The following is a 23,019-nucleotide window of genomic DNA, read 5'->3' on the forward strand; positions in this document are numbered from 1 at the left end:
GGGCCAAAGCACTGCCTGACTCTCAGCCTGAGCTCTCAGCTTCCTGGTCCACAGAGAGGTAGTTGTGCTGAAGGCGTCCCACAGTAGAGGCCAGCCACGCTGGCCACCATACCATTCCCCACCATGATGGACTGTAACCCCTGAATGACACACCTCCTCCATACCAAGTGCTACACTGACACAGACAAAGCCCCTCCCCTCACGGAGCTCCCATGACAATGGAAGAGATATAGCACATGATGCTTGAGATATATGTACATTCTGTAGTGTTCAAACGCCTCCTTTCTTTAAGGAAGAACCGTAAAGTTGAAAGCCTCAGCCAAGGCACATGACAGTAAAGGTTACCTCTGGGTGCCCCTGTTCTGATGAACTCAGGCTTTGTGATGTCTTTCCTTGGCCCGTGGGATTCCTGATCCTTGGGGGTCAAGGGCATGGGGCCCAACAGCACATGAACCTGCTGGCCACACCTAGAAGCCACTTAGCACGGGAGAAAATGTCCTGATTGAGTGGCTCTGCAGAGGTTTCCCAACTCATTCCACACTCGACACTTTTAGATTCTTATTAATAACACTTTAAAATGTAGATTGCTGCCTAATCTTAGCCGTGTAATTAAAAAAAAAAAAATAATCTTGCTTCTCTCCCTCCCAGCATGAAAAGAAACTATACCCTCAGGGCTTCTGCAGCTAAGAATCACACCCTGAACAAAGCCAGTAGGAGGCTCGAGTTGGGGGAGGGGGACCTACAGTGCCATGAAGGCAAGAGGCAAAGCTCAGCGCTTGATTTTAGAGAAGACGAGGGGGCGCGTCCTCCAAGGACACAGGCGGGCAGGGACCCCAGTGTGCTGCCGCCCAGTGGACTCCCCACTACCTAGGGAAGCAGACTGCAAGGGGTTAGAGAACAGGGAGGAAGCCGTGTGGTGGAGCCCACCCCAAGAGCAGCCCTCTCGTCTGATAAAGGGCTATTGGTTTGGAATTCTCAAGGGCCCAGGGGTGCGAGGCTCAAAGTTCTTCTCCCTTAGTCCAGCCTCACACACCATCATGCAAGAAGGAACCTCAGAGCACTCCCAATCAGCCCAGAAAGGAAGGCTATTCGCTTTCTCAAGGTCAAAGAGGGCATATCTAAAAGAACACAGGCTGCCCGTGTCCTAGCACAGGCTGTGCGCAGCTTCAGAGAAGACTACCCGTCAGTCTCTCCGAGCTCTCCTGGGCTTTTCTCAACCGAGACGAGCAGGAAAGCCGTGTGCCCTCACTCACTGCCCAAGTCCTAAGGATGGGCTACTTGGGCGGTCCGGGGACTTCACTATGGAAAGACACATACCCTCCCCTCAACCCTATCCAAGTTCTCCTCTCCAACCCTAGGCATGGCCCAGCCCTGGGCATCACCTTCAGTGTTTGTCCATTAGAAATACCTTATCAGCAGTTTTCATCTCTGAAGTTTAAAAAAAAAAAAAAGTGAGAGAGCAGAAAAATGGCCAAGAACTGTGCCCAGCTGCCAGGGACACCATTGTCTCCACTAATAATAGGGACTCAGGGCGCCACAGCTGAAGGCAAGAGCTAGGAGACTGCAGCCCGGGCGAGCAGAAAAGAGCTGGTGGTGTGTCGTCCCCCCCCCCCCCCCGCAACAACACACAGCTCTTCACGCAGCCCAGCCGGAGGCCTCATTTTGTACAAGGGAAAACAGGCTAGAGCCATGAACACTGTAGAGCATACCCTCCGCGTGAGGGAGCCGGCGTCTCACTTCTGAAAACTCAAGAGATCGCCTCAGCTACAGTATCTACACCCTCGGCTTCCCCAAGGATGGGCTTTCTATAAGTGAGAGACCTAATTAGGGTCTTCGCACTGGGAAGACTGTGATTGTGCCCATTGCTTGAGTGGGCACAAACTCACCACGGCAAGAACAGAGAGGGGCAAGGAGCCTACCTGGAGAGGCCAATCAGTGATCAACCAGTGAGGATGTCTGCGGACATGACAGCACATGGTGCCTCTTTAAGTTATTCTAGCCCCAACTCTGGGAAACCGTCCTGGGTTCTCTACGAGAGATGAGTATACAAGATGTGGTTCAGAGAGAGCCAAGCGGCAAGGCAGTCAGGTGACGCACTGGCAGTGGCTTGCGGGACTTGCCACAGCGATGAGCATCATCCCAGGGACCACTGAGAACCCACTGTGTGTAAGGACCCACCAGGACCTTTGGGGCCACAATCATTTCAGAGAAGGGGCTTGGAAGAAGCTGGGACAGTGGCCCCCACTGTGGAGGCTGCTGGGTAGTGTGACCAGCACACACTTACATGCGGAGGGCTTGTCTAAAGTCCACAGTGGGGCAGACTGCCCTCTCCTCTCAATCTGCCCTGTTTTGTTTCCATTTGCCCCGCAGGCCCCAGAATAAACCGTCTTCACCTGCCGCCCACCTGCCAAGAATCTCCAAAGCACTGGTGCAACTTGTGTGAAATCTGGACACCGTTTCAGACTGCCTCACCTGGCAGTCACCTTTGGTCCCAGCTGAAGCCATTAGCATCCTCAGAAGGATGAGCTCGCCATGCCTGCAGACTGAGAGAGCACCTGCTGTTGTGGAGTTTTCCTGTCACAGGCTCAGCTCCAACCAAACCAGTGAGGAGCTGTTACTATGGGCCATCTTCCAGGACCCGGAAACAGCATCGTTACATAAGGAGCTGGGATAATGAAGTTTATTAAGCTAGATTCTTCCTCCGGAGAAGACAAAGCATTTGAAGCCTCCCTGTAAAGAAAGAGGCAATGCGGGGAACACAAAGAGCCCACCAGGTTCTAATCCTGCCTCTGCTGTCCCTTAGCTGTGGGAACAAGGGGACAAGCCATAGTTTCCCTAGGCTTCTGTTTCTTTCAAGTCAAGAGAGAGACAGAGAGAGCATATTCAGAGAATTACAATTCTATAATATTTCACCAAAATGGCAAGTAAATAAACTAAACAAGCTCACCCACTTCGCAGTGGCAAATGGGAAAGAAGGGTGTGCAGAGAAATAAAAAAGGGCCGGAGCCTTCTATCAAGCCCGCAGGGAAGCCCACGTACATTCAAGGTAAGACTATGGCTGGGGACAGGAAATGGGCCCTGCCTGTGCCCGTGGTACCGGCGGGTCCATGGGTCCTTCGCATCCAGCACCCTCCTGACCCTCACAGTTGTAAAGATGACGGTGACCCCCAGAGTTGACGCTGAGAAAGCGAGGCCTAGTAGCCAGAACACGTGACCCCGGTCTCTGACCCTCTCTCCAGTTCCTCACATGGCCAGTGGGAATAGGCCTTACTTGACAACATTCCCATAGGAATTAAAGAGATGCTGTATGTAAACCCTAGCAGAATGACTGACCCTGATGAATGGGGATCCCTTCCTCACACCTCCACCTCCCAGGGAGCTGCTGGGAGAAGCCCCAGAGATGCTCATTTTCAAGTCCTTTCTAGATGCTTCGAAGGCTTCAGAGAGAGGGCTCAGTGGATGAAAGCACCCGCTAAGCCTGATGACCTGAGTTCGATCCCAGAGTCATATTGTAGAAGGAAAGAACTAAGAACTGACTCCTGGAAGTTGTCCTCTGACTTCTACACATGTGGCATATGTGCTGTAGCACACTCATACAACACACGCACGCACGCACACGCACACGTAGTGAGATAGTCCTTCTGTGGCACTGACCACGCCCATTGGGGGTGGAGCCATGGACGGAAGTGACCTGTGGAAGGAGGTGGGAGAGAGAGCCGGGAAAAGCTCTCTTTCTGGCATGACTCAGACAGGAGAGCATCGGGTTGAATTTCCTGGTGTTCATCTCTCTAGGTTGTAAGTTATTTCTCCCTGAATAAACATCTATTCGGCCTATTTGTTTATCCTGATCCTTATTTAACCGCGATACACACACACACACACACACACACACACACGCACATGCACACACGCATGCATGCACACACACATACATACACACATGCACATAAACACACATACATACACACACACACACACACACACACACACACACTTACAGAGCACACACAAAAATATTAAAACGTAATTTTTGGAAGGAAAAGCAATGTGATGGCTTGCTAAATGACCAGAAGACAGATCAACAGACCAGGGAGTCAGGTGATTCCAAGTCTCAGCCTGTGTTGTGGATACTAACAGCTACCCTCCCCCCACCATGGAGGAAAGGGTTCCCCTTAAAGTCCAGTGCACCTAAGACCTGAAGCAAAGAGCAAGCTTGAGGCCTGGACAGAAAAGCCCATGAGAGCCAGAGAGTCAGGCCCTCCCTTGTGTGATTCCCTCAGAGCACGAGGACCCAGACGTGTCCAGTGACGTGTCACCTTGCCTGGCCCACACCAAGCTGCTGTCAGTCTTCCCCTGCCTGGAATGCCCTCCCCAGCCTAAGTCAATACAAACACCTGTGTGAAGGGACGTAGGAAGGAACTGTGAATGAGTGAGCAGCACACCCGAGAGGCAGGGGTGAGCGATCATGCCTCTCATCGTACAGGCAGGGAAATGCAGGCGCAGAGAGGCGCAAGGACTTGCCCAGGGTGCCAGCAACTGCAAGCCGGAACTTGGAGCTTGCTCCTCGGAGCTTCCCAAGACAAAGTCATTCTCAGACTGGAAAGGAACCTATTCCTCCAAGATTCCTCAAAATGGACTGCTGTCCTCTTGGCACGCTCTGAGAACACTTTAAGAAGCTGGCTGCCACCGATTACAGAGAGCTCCAGAGGGGCAAGCAAGGTCTCCAAGAAAGGGCAAAGCATGGTGTCATGTGTCAGGAACCTAAAATTGACTACAAAATTACAGCCTGGCCACTTAATGCTCACTTTGAGAACTCCTGGAACAAATCAATCCTCACCAGGAAAGAGGAGACTTCCTTGAATGGCTCCCAAACCCTCTGCCAGTGACCTCTGAGCCTTTCCCAGAGCCATCTGGGAGTGTAAGCAAGGCTGACAGCCTTGCCACAACTTTCCTTTTTCCACTGGCTTCGGCTTCATTCCTCCCCACCCTAAGATCTAGGAAACTGTGTGAGGCTGATGTCAGCATCCTCCTACAGGCTGAAATCCTCATCCCTGACGTGACGATGTAAGAAGCGGGGCCTATGGAAGGTGACCTGGTCATACGGGCGGGGCCCTCATTTCCCCGGGGAAACGGCTGCCTGCGAACCAGGAAAGCAGACTTAAAGAGGGATCTGCCAACACTTTGGTAAGACTTCGAGACTCTGGACTATGAGAAGTACGTTGTTATTTCTAAGTCATCCAGTCACCTAAATGAAGACAACCACTTGCTACACATCCAGTGAGGTCACAGTGAGGGGACATAACATAACAGGAAATGGGTCCACTTTGTTTCTTAAGTAAACGATGCTATTGTAGAAAAGCCACTCAAACCCACTAAGCCCTGGGCTGCATCTGGGGTGCAGGGCAAGGATCCTGGCTCAGTGGCAAACCAGAACTGGGTGGAGTACTGGTATATGAAGGGTGCCTGGCAAACTCTGGTCCCCATGCCCCTGCAGCGCGTCTCCAGCAAGGCCTTGCAACTCGCTGTCTCTTGGGCATTGGGGCCTGAAGGAGAGCCTAACAGTTCATCCACAACACAGCCTGCTGGGAGGAGTCTTGCCCTTGCTGTGGGTCGGAGAGCAGGAATCTAGACAGCCAATGAAATCTGCACCTCTACTGTCCCCACCCTATCTCTGGCTCAGACCCCAGTCTCCAGATCGCCTACGGAGTGGCCAGCTAAAGAGGCCACTCCGACCTCAGTTCCCTTCATAGCAAAGATTAGCAAGGACTTGAGATCCCATCAGCTCTGACCTTGCTAAATTCTGACTCTGGATGCTGTCCCCACCTCCCTTGTGTCCAAGGCTGTCCGCCTGCCCACTGCTGCCATCTGGTGGCCGGCAGGCCCCACTGCCCTTGGATGGATGTACCTACTTACGTCAGGCACTTCAGGCGCACACACCCTGAGCTGTTGCAGGCCACAGGTCCCTGGGTATCCCTGGCCAAACACAAAAACAAAACACGGCCAGGCTCTCACCTCTGGCAGAGATGGGACAGCTGCAGCTGGGCCACTGACCTTTCTGAGGAGAGAGGAAGTTGACTGCCCACGGCTGCCTAGCTGCCTGGACAGAACACTATTCCACTTCACCACCGCGGTTAGGGTGAGGGGGCATTTGCGAAACAAAGCTAAAGTTAGCCTGGGGCTGAGGAAACAAACCCTTTCGAAGGTGGGACCTCGTAAACCCAGAAAAACAGTAGGAACGCAGATAGCTTGGGCACTACCTGAAGACACTCACTGGGAAAGACTGCCATCCTCAGACCTTGGAAGGAAGATGGTAAGCTGGGTCCTAGGCCAGGCACACATCAGAGGGGAGGAGAGACAGCCGCGGCCGTGTGTGTGTGTGTGTGTGTGTGTGTGTGTGTGTGTGTGTGTGTGTAGTTCCTGCTCTCCAGCACACACTCCAGACGTGAGCTTCTTTGGTCAGGGTCGACATAAGCTCTTCTCTGACTCCAGGCCTCATTGCACCCGGCCGGCCAGAGGTCTGGAATGGCATGCTGCTGGATGCCTTGGGTTCACGGGACAGGACATGCTTGCTCTTTCTTTATAGGGCCCACCTGTCTCTTTGTCTGTAGTCATCTTCTGTGCTTTATAATGCAGGCTTAGAAAAACAATGTGTGACTTTACAGAGACCATTTGGCTACGCTTACCTCTATCATCTCTCATCTACACTTTTGTAGCGTGCTTTCCGAAGGCCTTTCCCTTTAAAATGCTAGACTCTGGATCGGGCACTCAGATCGGGCTCTTCGAGAGACTGTAATCAAGCAATGCTACCCTCTAGTGGCTAGGTGTGGTCATTACATCCTCACAGCTTGGCAAGCTAGTTAGGCTCCCAGTATCCCACCCTGCGCTGGCCTTCAGCCAAAGGCACCCAACCCCAAGAAGACCGAGCCGAGGACCCAGCTCCAGCTCTCAGCTGGCTCCACAGGAGTGAAGAAATTCTGTCTTTAGGAACAAATGTACTTTGGCGCACTGAGACCTTTTATGACTTTCAACTCCCCTCTGCAGATGAGGAAACAAAGGGTCAGGGATGTCCAAAAGAGCCCAAGCTGATCAAGCTGACTCATGACTGAGCCAAAAATAGGGCCCCCGTTTCCCGCCTCCTGCTACAGCCCTGTGTCACTTTTCCATGTGACCTCTCAACGGAGGTCCAGGGGAGAGCCTTGTCAAGGACATCCGTACGCACAGTAAGGGAACAAGCCTCTGGACTGAGCAGTGAGCCATTTCCGTTTACTCAGAAACAGTGTTTATGAGGGTAGAAACGGATCGTATGATCTGCCCGCCCGTGTGTGCACTCCCCTGCCCCACACTCACACTAAATGAGGTATAATCACATTTTTAAACAACTACCACAATGTCTGCAACTTCTTACCGGCCACGTCATAGAAGGGTAGCCAGAGAGATTAAGAGTCTTGATAGCACAGGAAACAAAATGCACTTTATTCTAGTTCATGAGAGATAATAAGCTGGAATATGTCGTCCTCGTCTCTTTAAAACGTTAGTTAAGAAATAGGATCTACAGTATGAGGCTATTCCTCTGACGTGCAGCCTCTCTTCTCTAAATGACGGTGTGATGTCCCAGCAGGTGGCTACACCACAGCTCTTTCAACCAATCCCCCTACACTTCATTTGTTTTGTCACTAGAAATTAGGCTGCTGCGCGTAGCATGATAATCAGTGTCTGAACATACCTCTCCATGCTGATTACTTCCTTAAGCCGGTTTTATTTCTCACAGAATACACTTTTGGGGCTGGGAGGGCCATAAAGAGAACAGGACCAGCAAGATGGCTCAGCAGGTAAAGGCACCTTGAACCACACCCGACAACCTGAAGCCAATCTCCAGGCCACCCAGTGGGGAGGTGGAGAACTGAGTCCCGCAAGTTATCCTCTGGCCTTCCAACTGATGCTGCGACACGGGCACTCCCTCTGTTCCTCAACACACACAACAGAGTAAAAAAGTTCTCAGAAAGGCCATAATGTCTGAGACCTTCCACTGGCACACGGCAAAAGAGAAGCCAGAAGGCTTAAGAGAACCAACTTGTACACACTCCACCTATTAAAATGCGTCCCTCCAAAGCCCCGCCACAACCGCTGGCCCTTCCCTCGGGACTCCATCTCTCCTGGAAACCATGGAGTCCCTGGTGTATCAACCACTCCTCTGGTCTCCCACCACACCCTTTAGTCTTTATTCTTCTACTAAATATTTAATTTGTCAATCCAACCGCAAGCTTCCAGAAGGTAGCTCCGGACTTCAACGTCCCCTTCACTCTGTAGCAGAGTGCAATGTCCCTACAGTCGGTATCCTACAGACAAATGCTAAAGGACCCAAGGTGACTAAATGCCCTTCCTGGGTGCTTGGGACGCTGGACTCCCACTGGCCAAAGCTAGACAATGGCTCTGCTTTGAAGAATAAAGGCAGCTCAGTTACAGAGCTGGCGCACTCTGAGACATCTGGGGGCAAAGGGAGGGAGTCCACGCTTAAGCTCTGTCCACCCACATGGACCAGAGCCATGCAATCAACTGGGGACTCGCCTGTGAAGTTAGGGAAAGAGCGTTCCGCCTGCCAACTTCCTATGGGAACATGTCTGTGAACACGCGTCACCGTGATTTACAGTGATGGCAGCCCATGGAATTGCCGCTGTAATACCAGAGAGGAACAGCATCGCCTCTGTGAACCCCAGCATGGCCTCCTGCGCTTCGGTGGGAAGCAGGGCTTTCTGGGAGTGCCGGATCCCGTATGGAAGGGACCCAGCCTGGCCGGGCTCTTGGATTTCCATCATCCACATCTCACTCAGTATCTCTGGTAAGAGAATGACGGGGTCAAAGGAGCACGTGACGACGGAGAGTCACGAGGCGTGAGTGCTAGTCCCCCTCTGTCACCCATGTCCTGTGCTCCCCTCCCTGGTCCCCCTTTCCAAACCAAGGCCAAATCATCTCTGCACGCCCATCCCTGGTGGGCATGCTAGGGGTTCCAGGGTAAATGCCAATGGCGTCAGTGATAAACACACGGTCCACTTCCTGTCCTCCAGGGACCCGTTCACTCTCAACGGTGGGGTTTTCAGGGTTCTGAAGCTCAGGCAAGCGTGGCAAATTCCAAAACACCTGCTTTAAATAGACCCATGAGGTCAGAACCTCCCTGAGGTCCACTGAGGTTTCATGACACGTGACCCCAGAAAGGGAGTAATGTACACTGTCACCCTATGCTGGAAGGGATCTTGGCCCTAAAACAGAAAGATCAGCACTGGGTATATTTATAAACTCCGATCAGTGTGAACCAATGTGGGCTTGGATTTCACTGATGCTCAGACATCAAATGCAATCAAGAATGTCTTGGTCTGTGATTCCTGAAGAAAAGAGAGTAGCTAAGAGGAGGCCCTGCCCACATATGCTTCCTGTCTTACGAGGAATAAGGAAAATATCTCAATTAAAAGAATATTACTAAGGGGAGATGGGTAGAGAGATGGTTCAGTGATTAAGAACACTTGCTGCAGCCAGGTGTTGGTGGCGCACGCCTTTAATCCCAGCACCCGGAGGTAGGGGCAGGCAGATCTCTGTGAGTTCGAGGCCAGCCTGGTCTCCAGGGTTAGTTCCAGGACAGGGTCCAAAGCTACACAGGGGAACCCTGTCTCAAAAAAACAAAAGAACACTTACTGCTCTTCAGAGGAGCCAGGTTTGGTTACCAGCACCTACACAGTGGCTCACAAACATCTGTAACACTACCTCGAGGGGATCCAACCTCCTCTGTGAACCCCAGGCACACACATGGTAGACACGTGGTGGTGGGGACACAAATGCACACAGAAATTAATAACCCTATAAGAAAAAATCTAAAGAATGTTTCTACGACTGGGAATGTCAGCAAGGGAAGAGATGTTTCCAGGACCAGGGCCGTTTCCAAGTCTCCTTTCTCTGCTTGGTTTTAGTCTGCTCACCTTCCATGTGAGGAAGATACTTCCTCCACCTCTGACTCTATAACATCCAATGCTCCATGTCTTTCCTGGTGACACAGAAAAGTAAAGAATGTCAAAGAACTCTCTGCATTGGGCTTCATGTTCTCAATCCATATCCCTTGGAGACCGCAAGGCTACTTTGGGATGCTCATGGTTCAGGGAAAGCTTCCAGCCTCCGGAAAGCAAAGGACTCAAGACATTCTGACCAACCCCACAGTAGCACTTGGAATCTATGAAGAGCATTCCCTTGAGATTCTAACAAACTGCCAGCAGTTAGCACTGGGCATTTATAAGCACTGATGTCTCTGCACACCTCAGGACAATGCAGAATCAACCTGTGCCTGCCCAGAGGCATTCAGAGACCTCTGCTCATGGAGAAGAAATACAACACGCTAGTCCAGGCAGCTCCGGGGTTTCCAAAAGGACAGAGAAAGCTGGCGTGACTGAACAGGTGGGGATGAGGGACCGGTCCTGCATTTTACCACATCACCTCATTTAATCCTCCTGCCAGGTTGGCAATTCCCCTCCCCGTTCTTCTAAATGTTTCTAGCATCAAGGCTTGTTCGTTTGTACATGTATCAGCTAATGACCTAAATGACAAGTGCTGGGCCAAGAGTTGAAGAGACAATGGCAAGCCTAAGTAAGCACATCACCTGCTCTCATGGAGCTTATCAGCCTCATGGGGGAGGGCAGTGGTGGCGCACGCCTTTAGTCCCAGCACTCCGGAGGCAGAGGCAGGTGGATCTCTGTGAGTTCGAGACCAGCTCTTCTAAAAACAAGGCCAAAGAGTGAATCAGCTTACATATCCCAGCCTCAGGTGAGCGCCACTAATGCAGACATTTTACGGTTAACTGGGACCATGCACAGATTGGTTTGTATCTGCCACACAATCACACTACGTGGCAGACTGGAAGGTGTACTGCCCCACTTGAGAGCTCAGCAACCAGGCCATGTGAGATGGCTGAGGCAAGGTCTCCAAATGAAGAAAACACCCAACCCTGCAAAACCCGGCTGTGCAACACACGCGTCTCCAGTCAGGAAACTGAGCATCTCCGTGAGACAGCTCAGCTGCAGGTCCCTGAGGCTCGGCAACGTCACCCAGAACAATGATGGGGACATGAAGCAGCCCAGGAAAGGTTTCTAGAATGCAGCTCCTCCAGCCTGAGACACAGGTACTCTTGCCAACTCTCCCAGATTAGAACAGGTCCTCCTGGCCTCTTTCCAAGGGCCTCTGACTAACACAGAAAAGTATTTTTCCACTGCAAACCTGCAGGCGGGCAGCGGACTCCTGAGAGAGGAGGGCAGGGAGTTACCCCACTCCTGCACAGACCATCGGGGAAGTTACTCAGGCACCATGCAAACTGCCCTGGCTACAGGCCTGCCAATGGGAATGTCAGGCCCAGGCAGGGTGTATCCACCTTGACAATACAGGTACCTGACCTGCATTCCTTTCTTGTGCCAAGTGGGGAGCACCTCAGCATCTTGCAAAATTAGAACATTTAGCTGCATCTTTGACCTCCCCCCACTGGATGTCAGTAACAACCCCCGGCTGCCACAGCCAATCACGTCTCCAACCATTGCAAATGTCCACTGCAGGACAAGGGACACCTTCTGGGGAAGCTTCAATCTTGACACCTCGGAGAACAGAGGCAAAGTGCCCTGTCCAGTTCCATGTCTCTGGGGACATATGGTCATTGGACACACAACAGTAACACTAACACACAACAAACTCCACGTAAGCTGCTGTGTTCTATGGCGGTGCTCTACGGGAGCTTCGGGACAGACTCAGACAACTCTGTGTTGCGATCCCGCAAGGGAAACTTGTTCCCGTTACTGTGAGCAGCTGAATCTGATTAAAGAAGCTCCGGGAGCTTCTTCTCAATGACATCGGGCCGGGCCAAGGGCTGCTGCAAGGAGCACAGAGTGATGAATCAGGGTCATCCCAGACACCCCTAATTCAGCGTAACACCCAGATACCCAAACACCCCAGCTCGTAACCATTGTTGACCTGGAGGAAGGGGAGCAGAGCGAGGTGAGGTACGTACACAAGCAAGCTGAATTAGCAACTTAATTAAACAGCTGAACCGTTACCAACAAAAGCACGCTCTCAAGTGGAGGTGGAGACATAAAGCTGAGCTCCCAAGCAGCTGCAGTGAGTGACTCAGCACTGGCAAGAACGCAGCTGCCAACCTCCCGCCCCAGGGCTGGGCCCCTGGCCCACATGAGGTCCGCTCCGCTACAGCGATACAAGGACTTGTCTCTCTCCAGGTACGGGGGTCCCCTCACACTCCTGTGTGGTGGCAAGAGTGTCCGGCTGCACTGCAGTGTTAAGACTACGCGTAAGCCTCCACCTGTTAACACACAATCCCTCAGCCTACCGCTGCCCACTGTCTTGGGGAATGATGCTGAATGCTGCTATGGCCGCCTCTCCTACGGGGCTCCTTAAGGGCACATAGACAGACACTTATGGGTGGATGGGTGGGTGATGGGCACACAGGGGCCAAGGAAAGGTGAAGATGCCCAGCACGTGGTGGCTCTTAGGGACATCAGAGTCAAATCGGAGTTTAAGTCAGAATGTCACACTGGCTACCAGATCGATTTGAAATTTACCAATACTTCCTGGTGTTGTTTTAACTCATATGGAGGGGGGGCGGATAAAAATAAAGCCATCTCTTCAATCATGGCAGGCAAGGACTCTCCAGTACCTGGACCAACCTGTGGGTCGTGCTGGCTGGCTGCCATAGATGCACTCTCAAAACCGCAAGGACTCTTAGGAGCAGAACGAACTCACCAATCCAGCCTTGTATGTGTAATCCAGAGGGGGACGCCACAGCTGGCTGGTGGCAGGAGGTACCAATCTTTCACTTTTCAGTATGTAAAGTGCCCCACCCCATCCTTAACCCCAAGGCCTGCTGTCCTTACCAAGCCCAAATTGCCTGCTGCACCCTCACCTGTCTGAGCAACCAGATGTGTCCAGCCGCTCCAGAGGGCAGTGACCTTTTCACCCTGAAAGCAGCATGCATCTATTCGCTGGGGCAGAAGGAGGAACGCAGCCAGGGAAGCCAGTTGCCCATGCTTGTTCCGGCCCCAGGCATACAGCTCTCCTGTATCTGAAAGAGAGGGGGTCGGGAGGTAAGGAACATGATCCAGAAGGACGGGGACAACTCTGGAAAAGAAATAGCTAAAAAGGAATTGCTTCCTGCTTACACCACATAATTTAGTGTAGCCATACACAATATGAAATTTATGTGGAACATAATCAAAATTCTGTACATAACGCCTAGTATGTAGTGTATGTAAGGTGTGTGTGTGTATACATATATACATGTCTCTGGTGTGTGTGTGTACATATATATACGTCTCTGGTGTGTGTATGTGTGTATACATATATACATGTCTCTGGTGTGTGTGTGTGTGTGTACATATACATACATGTCTCTGGTGTGTGTGTGTGTGTACATATATATACATGTCTCTGGTGTGTGTGTGTGTGTGTGTGTGTGTGTGTGTATTCATTCATGGGGGCGGTATATGCACACATTGGAAGAAGATGGGGGGAATCACATATACGCATGAGCAGAGAGCCTGAAAGAGAGCATCAGGTGCCCTGCTCCATTGCTTTCCACCTTACTCCTTTGAGGCGATCTCTCACTGAAGCTGGAGTTGGCTCTCTGCCAAGAAGCCACAGCAACCCCCAAGTCTCCACTCCACACATGATAGGGTTATAGGTGTAGACATAACACAGCTTTTTATGTGGATGCTGAGATTCAAATTGAGCCCCGCATGCTTGCACAGCAAATGCTCTTGCTCACTAATCAGTCCACTTTGTTTTGTTTTTAATATAAGCATATATTACCTTTTGTTAAGGAAATGCTTAAGCTTTTAAGATAACAGGTTAGAGGATACACTACTTGGGGACTAGGGATGTGGCTCAGTTGGCGATGTTTGCCTGGTATACACGATCCCAAGCCCTGCATAAATAAACTGGGTGTGGTTATGCACACTTATAATCCCGGAACTCCAGAAGTAGAAGCAGAAGGATTAGGAGGTTAAGGTCATCCTTGGCTACATAGTTAGCTCAAGGCCAGCCTGGACTATAGGAGACATTGCCAAAAAATTCTATGCTATCTAAGCTTGAACGTTTTTTAAAAAATGAAATTGTTGGCCTGTACTTGCTGTCCACCAGAAAACAATGAGCTACCACTACCCATCGGGTGCAGGCCCTGAGCTCATCCGGGCCTCACCATAATCCCGAGATAGAGGCAGGCCCTGTGATGTAACAGGAGGAGAAGCCACTGCAGAGTCAAGTGACGCTACGCTGGCTGCTGTTCCTGGATCTGCTAACTAGCTGCTGACCTTGGGCAAATCACTTCCTCTCCGAGTCTTGCCCTCACCAGCTGCGTATGGAGGGGAGGGAGATACAAATGACGTCACTGCTGACCAGAGCGACTGGTGGGTGACCGTGGTAACCAAAGAGCACGTGTCTGTCTGAATGGCGCTCAAATTCAAAGGTAAGTTTTAGATGAAAGCCAAACAAAATGAAGCCAAGGCTGTACTTCAGCCCGGGAGACGCCAGTGCCAGGGTCTTCAGAGCCTTTGCAAGCTTTCCCCAGTCCTGGCGTGCACATGCGCTGAACAACAGCAGTAGCCACAGACACCTGAAGTGTGGCTGGCCCACATGAAAATACTCACCAGACAAAAGCATGCTTCATTAATAATGTTCCTATTATAGTAAGTAATATTTTGGATATTCTAAGTAAAATGTATTAATAAGATTAATTTTACCCGTGTCTTTCTTTTCTTTTTCTGGAATATGGTTCTAGCACTGTCCCAAAAGTTACGTTAATCAGGGCTGAGAAATGTTAAAAGACTCTAAGATCACCTGGCTAACAAGGACTCAGCCCACAGAAGCAGGAGGAGCTGGGCCTGTTTCATTTGGTGAGTTCCCTATAGAGTTCACAGCACTGCTTGCCCTACAGTGGCCTCACAGTCCCAAAACTGACCAAAGGCCAAGCTGGATCATTACAGTCATAGCTCAGGAGTCCCCAAGTTCCATCTGACACTCACTTGATGTGGGACACGGGACACAGCACACCACCATTTCCTCACCTCTAAGGGGAGGATGTATTGAGTGACCCAGCTTCCACCACGTGTGGCCCTGAAACACTGACATTCTACAGGTCTATGGTGTGTATCAGGCCTTCATCGGAGTGCAGAGATCTAAGAATCCCTTACAGGAGGGCAGAGCATCACCCCTCGCTTCACATGTCCACATGTCGCTGGAGAGCCACAGAGGCGCCACCAGTGTGACTCAGGTATCTAAGCCATCCTTTTGAAAGGCAGACCGTTCCACGGGGATAGCTACACTGTTGCATCAGCAGGTCAAATTAAATCCTGCTGCAATGCCAAATGGTTACATAATCTACAAGGACTCCAGCGAAGAGGGCTAAAGAACATGGAGCAAAATCCAATGTGTTAGCAGCCGGAGCAAGATGACAAAAGAGGGCTATTAATCTTGACAATTTTTAACTCACTTTCGAAATATCAAAACCAATTCACTCTGTGACTATACTAAAAATGATTAAGTGGACACTTTAAGATGGTGAATATCATATATAAATTATAGCTACACACACACACACACACACACACACACACACACACACACACACACACCAATCCAATCCCTGTATAAAAAGCACCACAAAAAAGTGTAGGAAATAATAAATTTAGCAATCATATATTTTTGTTCTTTTTTTAAAACTTGACATTAGCAGCTAATTCAATAACTTCCAAGTTTGTATATCATCAGTCATCTCAAATCAATTAGGGGAGAAATGAAATGAATGTCTCTTACTCCAAAAGGACACTGTCCCCATCACTGGCTTGGGCTGAGCAGAGCACCTGCAACCCTGTGTCCCTAGGGTCACTCATTGCCAGCACGCAGCTGGACACTTTTGCCAATCACCAAAGGGAAAGGCAGGCTGCAAATCCATGGCTTATAGTCAGCTGGTTAGTTGTTTTAGACTCCATGAATACGACTCTATTGGTAGCTCAGAATTTCTTAAGTATTTAAACTTTCACAGTCAACACCAATAGCTAGTTGTTAGCTTGGTGGGACCAGGTGAGTTTGGAGGCTGTGAGTTTACAGACGTGTATACACATGAATTTCCACACAAGACACCGGACATACTAGTGTAAGAGTCACCACTTAATGCTTAAAAATGGGAGGCATTTAGCTCTGTGTGAAAGGCCTAACACAGAGAAGTCCCTCAGAGGTGCAGGATGCAGTCTACCCTGCCCTAGCGCGACAATACAGTCAGAGGGAAGGAAGACCTTCCCGCACGAGAAAATGATGCATGGCTTCCTGAAGAACGGTCACTGGAGTACTTGTATTGCATGAGGCGAGCACTGATGGAGAGTCAGAAAACTGCAATGTAACCCTAGAACTCGGAGAGGAGAGCAAAAGAACCAAGAATCTGAAGGCCAGCTCTGAGTGTGGTGTGTGTGCATGTGAGTGCATGTGTGTGTGTGTGCGTGCGTGTATGTTTCCTGTATGTGTGTTTCCTGTGTATGTGTGTGTGAGTGTATATGTGTTTCCTGTGTGTGTGCGTGTGTGCATGTGTTTCCTGAGTGTGCGTGCGTGTGTGTGCGTGCGTGTGTGAGTGTGTGGGTGTGTTTCCTGTGTGTTGCATGTGTGTGCGTGCGTGTGTGTATATGTGTGTGAGTGTATGTTTCCTGTGTGTGTGTGTGCATGTGTGTGTGAGTGTTTCCTGTGTGTGTGTGTATGTACGTGTGTGTGCGCGTGTGTGTTTCCTCTGTGTGTGTGTGCATGTGTGTGTGTGAATGTGTGGGTGTGTGTTTCCTGTGTGTGTGCATGTGTGTGTGCATGTGAGTGTGTGCGTGTGTATATGTGTGTGAGTGTGTGTGCGTGTTTCCTGTGTGTGTGTGTGTGTGTGTGTTTCCTCTGTGTGTGTGTTTCCTGTAACCCGGGCAGGAGGGTTTCCATAGATGTGAAGCTACCTTGGGTTACATAGTGAATTCCAACCCAGCCTAGGCTGCAGAGTGAGACTGTCTCAAAAGCAAAACAAAACAAAGGAGCTGTATGCTATATGGTCAAGTACTTGCTCCCTAACATTTTGGTCAAGAATGAGCCACATACACAATGGTACCCATCTCACATAGTCTAGGTGTGCAGTAGACTGTACGTCCTTGATGCTCAGGCAGCGACACACCCCCATCACCGAGCAATGCACAGCTATATATAAGTTTACTGTTGATTTCATGATCTGCCCATCACAATTCCCCCAAGGGAAAGATAATCATTTCCACCCTGTATAACTAAGAAAATGTAAGTGCTTTATATGTACTATCAAATTAAGTTTTTACAGCTACCAATAAAGTGTTCTGCGGATGTGGAGATGGTCTCAAAAGATAAAGTAATTTGCCTAAAATTACAGCAAGAATGGTGCCAAAACTGTCACTCCAAGATTTACACCTTCCCCTGACTGTCTCAGCTTCACGCCAGACCATGGAATACAGGAATCTGAATGGCACACCCAGCTCTACAGAGCTGGAACCTACCTGTTAATGAGGCAGAATGGTCAGATCCCGCAACAACACATACTGCTGTAGAATTCTCTAGGCCTGGAAAAGAAATGCGTTTGTTTTCAGCTATATTTACGTCACAACACACTGAATGTAGAGAGAACTCTAGGGCCCAGCATTGCCTGAGGACGGGAGGAACCCCGTGCAGGCAAGTGTGAGCAACAGTACTGGCGGAATGGCTGGCGTGATATAACAGGGTTTGAGAAGCCAGTGGACTGAGGACAAAGTACCACAGGCCTTCCTATCACAGAGGAAAGGCACAGACGTGGTCAGCAGGAAAGCTGGAGCAGCCGAGCGATTATCAACTGGAACTGGGCTGATAAGTGTGAGTTTACGTTCCCAATAGAAGCAGACGCATAGCCAAGAGAAAATGCATGTGAAATGTGTACCTGTGTGCACCGTGTTTCCAAGTCTGCCTGCTGAGGAAGACTCAAGGTGAAAGAACTCCAACCTTTAGCAAGCACAAGCCAGGCCTCCTCAAAGCACACAGCAGAGCTCTCTGAACCTGCTTCTGACCTCCATGCCCAGCACTTTACCTCCCTGACGGACACTGCCTTCACCAGCATGGCAGAATCCCAACCCATCCTGTCAGAAGCTGGGGCAGCCTGTGGTAAATTAGGATCTAACCTGCAGAAAAACACAGCCCTCGTCTGCAATTATCTCTGGAAACTTCTGTTTTACTATGTAACTAAAAGGCATCTCACATCTTCAAGTGTTCTGTGCAACGAATAGGTCAAAGCAGAAGTTCCCAGCCAAACCCACCAGCAAGGAGACATGGGGCTTGGTGGTACCTCGGTGGCAAAGTAAGGTCGGGAGAATGCAAAATGGCAAACTATGAGGACCCCAAACTGATGAGCCATCCAAACCCATCAGAAAACTCCCCAGATAACTCGGAGCTTTCGTTCTAGGCAGATCCCAAACTGGCTGTTACGTTAGTAAACACTAACTTATGCCTTCTAGCTACTGGCCCTGTACTAAAACACTAAAACACAGAGAACAACACTCCACTCTTCCGCTCGGCACGGGAGAAAAATGGTGACCGTCCACGCTTGAGAGAAAATGGTGCTATCCACAAGGAGAAGGCAATGGAGGCCAGATGGGGAGTCTTCCCTGAGAGAGCCATGTCTGAACCAGACCTTGAGGAAACCCCAGGGCTTTTCCAGGGACAGAGGAAGGAAAGGCATTCCAGCAGAGCTGAGAGTCCGTGTAAAGCACAGTGGCAGTGGCAGGTCCGGCCGGAGTGACCGTCTTGCTGAGGGAAGGAGGTGGTCTGGGAAGTGAGTCCTGTGGGACACATACACACGCACACTCGCACACAAATAAACACATAAACAAATAAATAGTGTGATCTTAGAGCCTTTTTGAGGCAGCCAGGGTAGCACATTTACAACCCCAGAGTTAGGAGGTGCAGCAGGTGAGCTATTCAGGGACTCTCAGCCTGTGAAAGACCCTGTTTTGTTAAGGCCTCTGGACAGTGCCAGAGGAGCAACAGTCGAGGCTGTCCTCCGGCCTCCACCTTTACATGCATAAATATATACAGACATAGCCACACAAACCCAGAACCATCGAGCGTGCTTGTACCTCACCATCACTGTAGTCTATCCTCTGTCCCCAACCCTTCCCAGTACTCTCCAGTCACTTTTATTCGGAGTTCGGAAGGAGTAAGTCGTACTTAGAGGTCTCCTGTAGCCAACCCTCGGTGATCTATCTGAGCCCAAAAGTAAGAGTGGAGCGGAGCGGAGCTAGACATGGTGCCATACACAAGGACAAAAAGGCCAACCAAGAGAGTGGAGAACAGAGCTGGCGGGGACCCAGGACCTAAGAGCACAAGACAAAGAAACGAGGGGGCAGCCCCTATTGGCCAACTAAGCAACCGAAGGCCCACCGGCAGACCCGGAACAGAATGCAACCACCTACTGCGCTTGCCTGTGAAGACACCACGCCCGTTCCCTACGTCCTCACTCATTCCCCCGTAGAGGCGAGGGAAACGGCACAGCCCAGGCTTCTCTCCGCTTGGCCACGCAGGAAACTCAGCATGGCCGATTCTGTGCCGTCAGCCAGTTGCCTTGTGGGTAACTTGCATCTAGGATTCGGAACTTGCAGACTCACTATATTACTACATCCTGTTTCCAAATTCCTAATCATCTCTTCCAAGTAGATCCAGTCTAGAACTTCTCGTTGATCTCCACCTACCTACCCGGCATCCACCTATCGATCAATAGGTCTCAGACTCTGGCAGCAAAGAAGGTGACTTTTACTGGGGCCACCAAAGTCACAAAAAGACTGACATCCCAACCAACAGACAGACTTAGAAAGATCAAGAAATACCAAAGGCTTAAGGCTAGAGAGATGGCTTGGCAGTCAAGAGTACTGGCTGGGCCTGGATTTGGTTCTCAGCACCCACATGGCAACTCACAACAGGCTGTAACTCCAATTCCAGGAAGTGCAACACCCTCTTCTGGCCTCCCTGGGCACCCGGCATGCAAACGGTACACAGACAGGCATGTAGGCAAAACACACATACAGAATAAAGTGTTTAGAAAGTAACGAGAGAGAGAGAGAGAGAGGGTGAACCTGCACTCACCCGTTTTCTGAAGGCCTATCTACTTCCTCACAAGGTAACCAACACTATGAAGAAATGCGGAGCTCACCTGGCACTCTGCTTGGTTCCTTGGCTGTCAAAAACAATGGAAGTGTCTGCCCGGGACACAAGCGTCGGCCAGAAGATGCCAAGCCAGTGCCCCACTGGAACACGCTGCCGCTCACTTCCCGGCAGAGCCAAAAGGAAAAGAGAAAATAGATGTCAAGATTAGACCAGATTGCTGTTCGACCCTCACCGCTGTAGCAAATTCCCAGTGCAACCTCAGCCAATGTGAACACTACACAGGGACTTGGCTGCTCAAGGGCTTGCAACCCATCAAAGGGGTTGTTTTTCGGACAGTCTAAGACCACGAGAGAAAATTCCAATGTAGTAAAACTTCCTCTAGAAAGTCCCAGGCATTGCCCCACAGCTAATTCCAGAACGCTGCCTTGTCCATAGCTAACCTGAAATGAACCACAGAGACCATTGGATCCACAGTTTACATTTACTAGATGAGAAAACCGTGATCCAGAAGAGACTGGGATTCAGCCAAGGTCACATGGCGAATCTCGAGTAGAGAAAACACGGGTTCAGATGACACTCAAGGTAGTGCCTTTCTACCCCACCACGGTGAACTCAGAGGCTCTATCTACTGTCAAATACATGTGCATCTGTGGCAGCCATCGTTTCCGTAGAATGGCCACTTAAACCTGTGTATCCACATCCCAAACCCTACCCAAGGGCACAGATAAAATCCTATGCATTTGGCAGACAGTCAGATGTGCACAGCACGACGCTAACCCCACTGTCAAGGTCTGCTCCTCTGGACTGCTGCTCCTCTGGACTGCTCTACAGCCGGCATTCTCAGACTGCAACAAGACAAGCCTGCTTTATAAGAGCACTAAGAACAATGCAGTGCAGGAGAGGCCTGCGATAAACCCAGCGGATAAACCCAGGGGCCAAAGCTTCCCTGCTACAACTGGTGGATACGCCCATGGTGTCTCAAATAATGGATTACTCCCGTTGGAATTCCCCTCAGATAGTTCTTTTTAGTTTATGAGTGTTTGGCCTTCATGTATGACTGTGTACCACATGTGTGCCTGGCACCTACAGAGGCCACAAGAAGCTGTCGGTTCCCCTGGAACTGGAGTTCCAGAGCCATCACGTAAGGTCTTGTGCAAGAGCAGCCAGGGCTCTTAACCAGCGATTGTCTCTCCAGCCCCTCTTTGGAGTATGTTATTGGGAAATACGTACAGTGTAAAATGTACCACCTTCACCATTTGAAGTGTCTCACCCAGGGGTACCCTACAATCGCCAGGGTATGCAGCCATTATCCTTCCGGCTCCAAAACTGCTTCATCCTGCAACCCTGAAGCGGACTATACCCAGCCATCCCCATCCCTGGCCCCCACCCAGGGACTGTCACCCACGAATGGAACGTCAGCGTCTGCGCTTTCTAGGACAGGCTTATGCCACTCGGCGTCACGGTCATCTATGGAGGAGCCTATCAACAGCTCTGTACGTTTTTCAGGCTCATACTACTCCACGGGTGGGGGAGGGTGGGCGGAGGGGTCTTTCACGCCTCTCCTTCCCTTTTCCCTTTTATAAAATGCATTCGTCAAGCTGGGCGTGGTGGCACACATCTCTAATCCCAGCACTCAGGAGGCGGAGGATCTCTGTGAGTTCAAGGCCAGCCCGGTCTACATAGTGAGTTTTAGGCTAGGAAGGGCTATGTGAGACTCGTCTAAAAAATGAAAGTAAAAGTGGCTACAGTTAGTTACCTGGCACTTCTGTACTGCTTTCCATGCACCCGAACCACTCTACATGAAGACTGAAAGGGATGTGGTGGGCGGAGCCGCCTCAAACTATGACCCTCCCTTCCCACCTTACCTAAGACTTTCGTTTGCTGGCCTGTGAGCTTCTGCGGATTCTGCCCACCTCACCCCACAGACACACACAACCGTGAGTTGCTTTAGAAGGATGCTGAGGGCCTGAACTTAGGTTACACTTGTGCAGCAAACGCTTGTCCCACTGAACCCTCTCTCCAGCCCCATCGTCCTGCCGACCTCTAGGAAGATGCCCTGTCTATAAATGAGTAGTCACTGACACACAGCTTGCCGGTCACGCTCCCTAACCCAGAGAAGTGACATCTACGGGCATATAAAAACCTGTCCACGGATGTGTGTATGTTATTGCAAACAGGCTAGAACTAGAAACAAGCCAGACATTCCTCAGCGGGAAACTAGTTAAACAAACTGGCTGTTACAGACAGTACTGTGACCCACCCCACAACATGCAGGTGTGGCTTTGTTTGGAAACCGCATTACAGAGGTCGGGAAAGCTGGGTGGTACCTATGGGAAGTGAAGTTACGTCAATAGGGCCAGCACCTGTATGGATGAGTCAGGAGGGAGCTCTTTGCACAGATGAACACAGGAAAAGAGCCATCTACAAGCCAAGAAAACAGAGTCACCAGAAGCAAACTCTGATGACACTCATCCTGGATTTTAGCTTCTAACAGTGAGTTCTAGAACGTGAGTTATTTAAGCCATTTGGGTGACACTACTTTGTTACGACAGCTCCAGCAGGCTAATCCAGGGCTACATCCTTACCAAGCTACTCATCACAAAAAAAGGAATCAGTTATGGATACGCATGGCTAAGAGAGACCCCTGAAGGTCACATACTGTATGGGAGCATCGCAGAGCATTCCAGATGTGATAATACAGACACAGGAAACAGGAACGGCTGTCCAGGGCTAAGAAAGGGCTGGGGTCAGCAGGAAGTGAGCGCGGCCATCAACACCAGAAGGAGTGGCCTCGTGGTGATAATCCCTCTGCATCCTAACTAT

General features: G+C 50.4%; 1 protein-coding gene across 1 annotated transcript in view; it reads right to left on the bottom strand.

Annotated features, from left to right (window-relative positions):
* The window catches only part of Sergef (secretion regulating guanine nucleotide exchange factor), a 191,568-nt gene that overhangs the window by 152,418 nt on the left and 16,131 nt on the right, over positions 1-23,019 (bottom strand). Inside the window, 3 exon segments of the mRNA XM_051174240.1 lie at positions 12,935-13,093; positions 17,568-17,630; positions 20,243-20,356. Of these exon segments, the coding sequence (XP_051030197.1) occupies positions 12,935-13,093; positions 17,568-17,630; positions 20,243-20,356 (336 nt within the window).

This window comes from Phodopus roborovskii, unplaced genomic scaffold, assembly GCF_943737965.1.
Source record: "Phodopus roborovskii unplaced genomic scaffold, PHOROB, whole genome shotgun sequence".
NCBI lineage: Eukaryota > Metazoa > Chordata > Mammalia > Rodentia > Cricetidae > Phodopus > Phodopus roborovskii.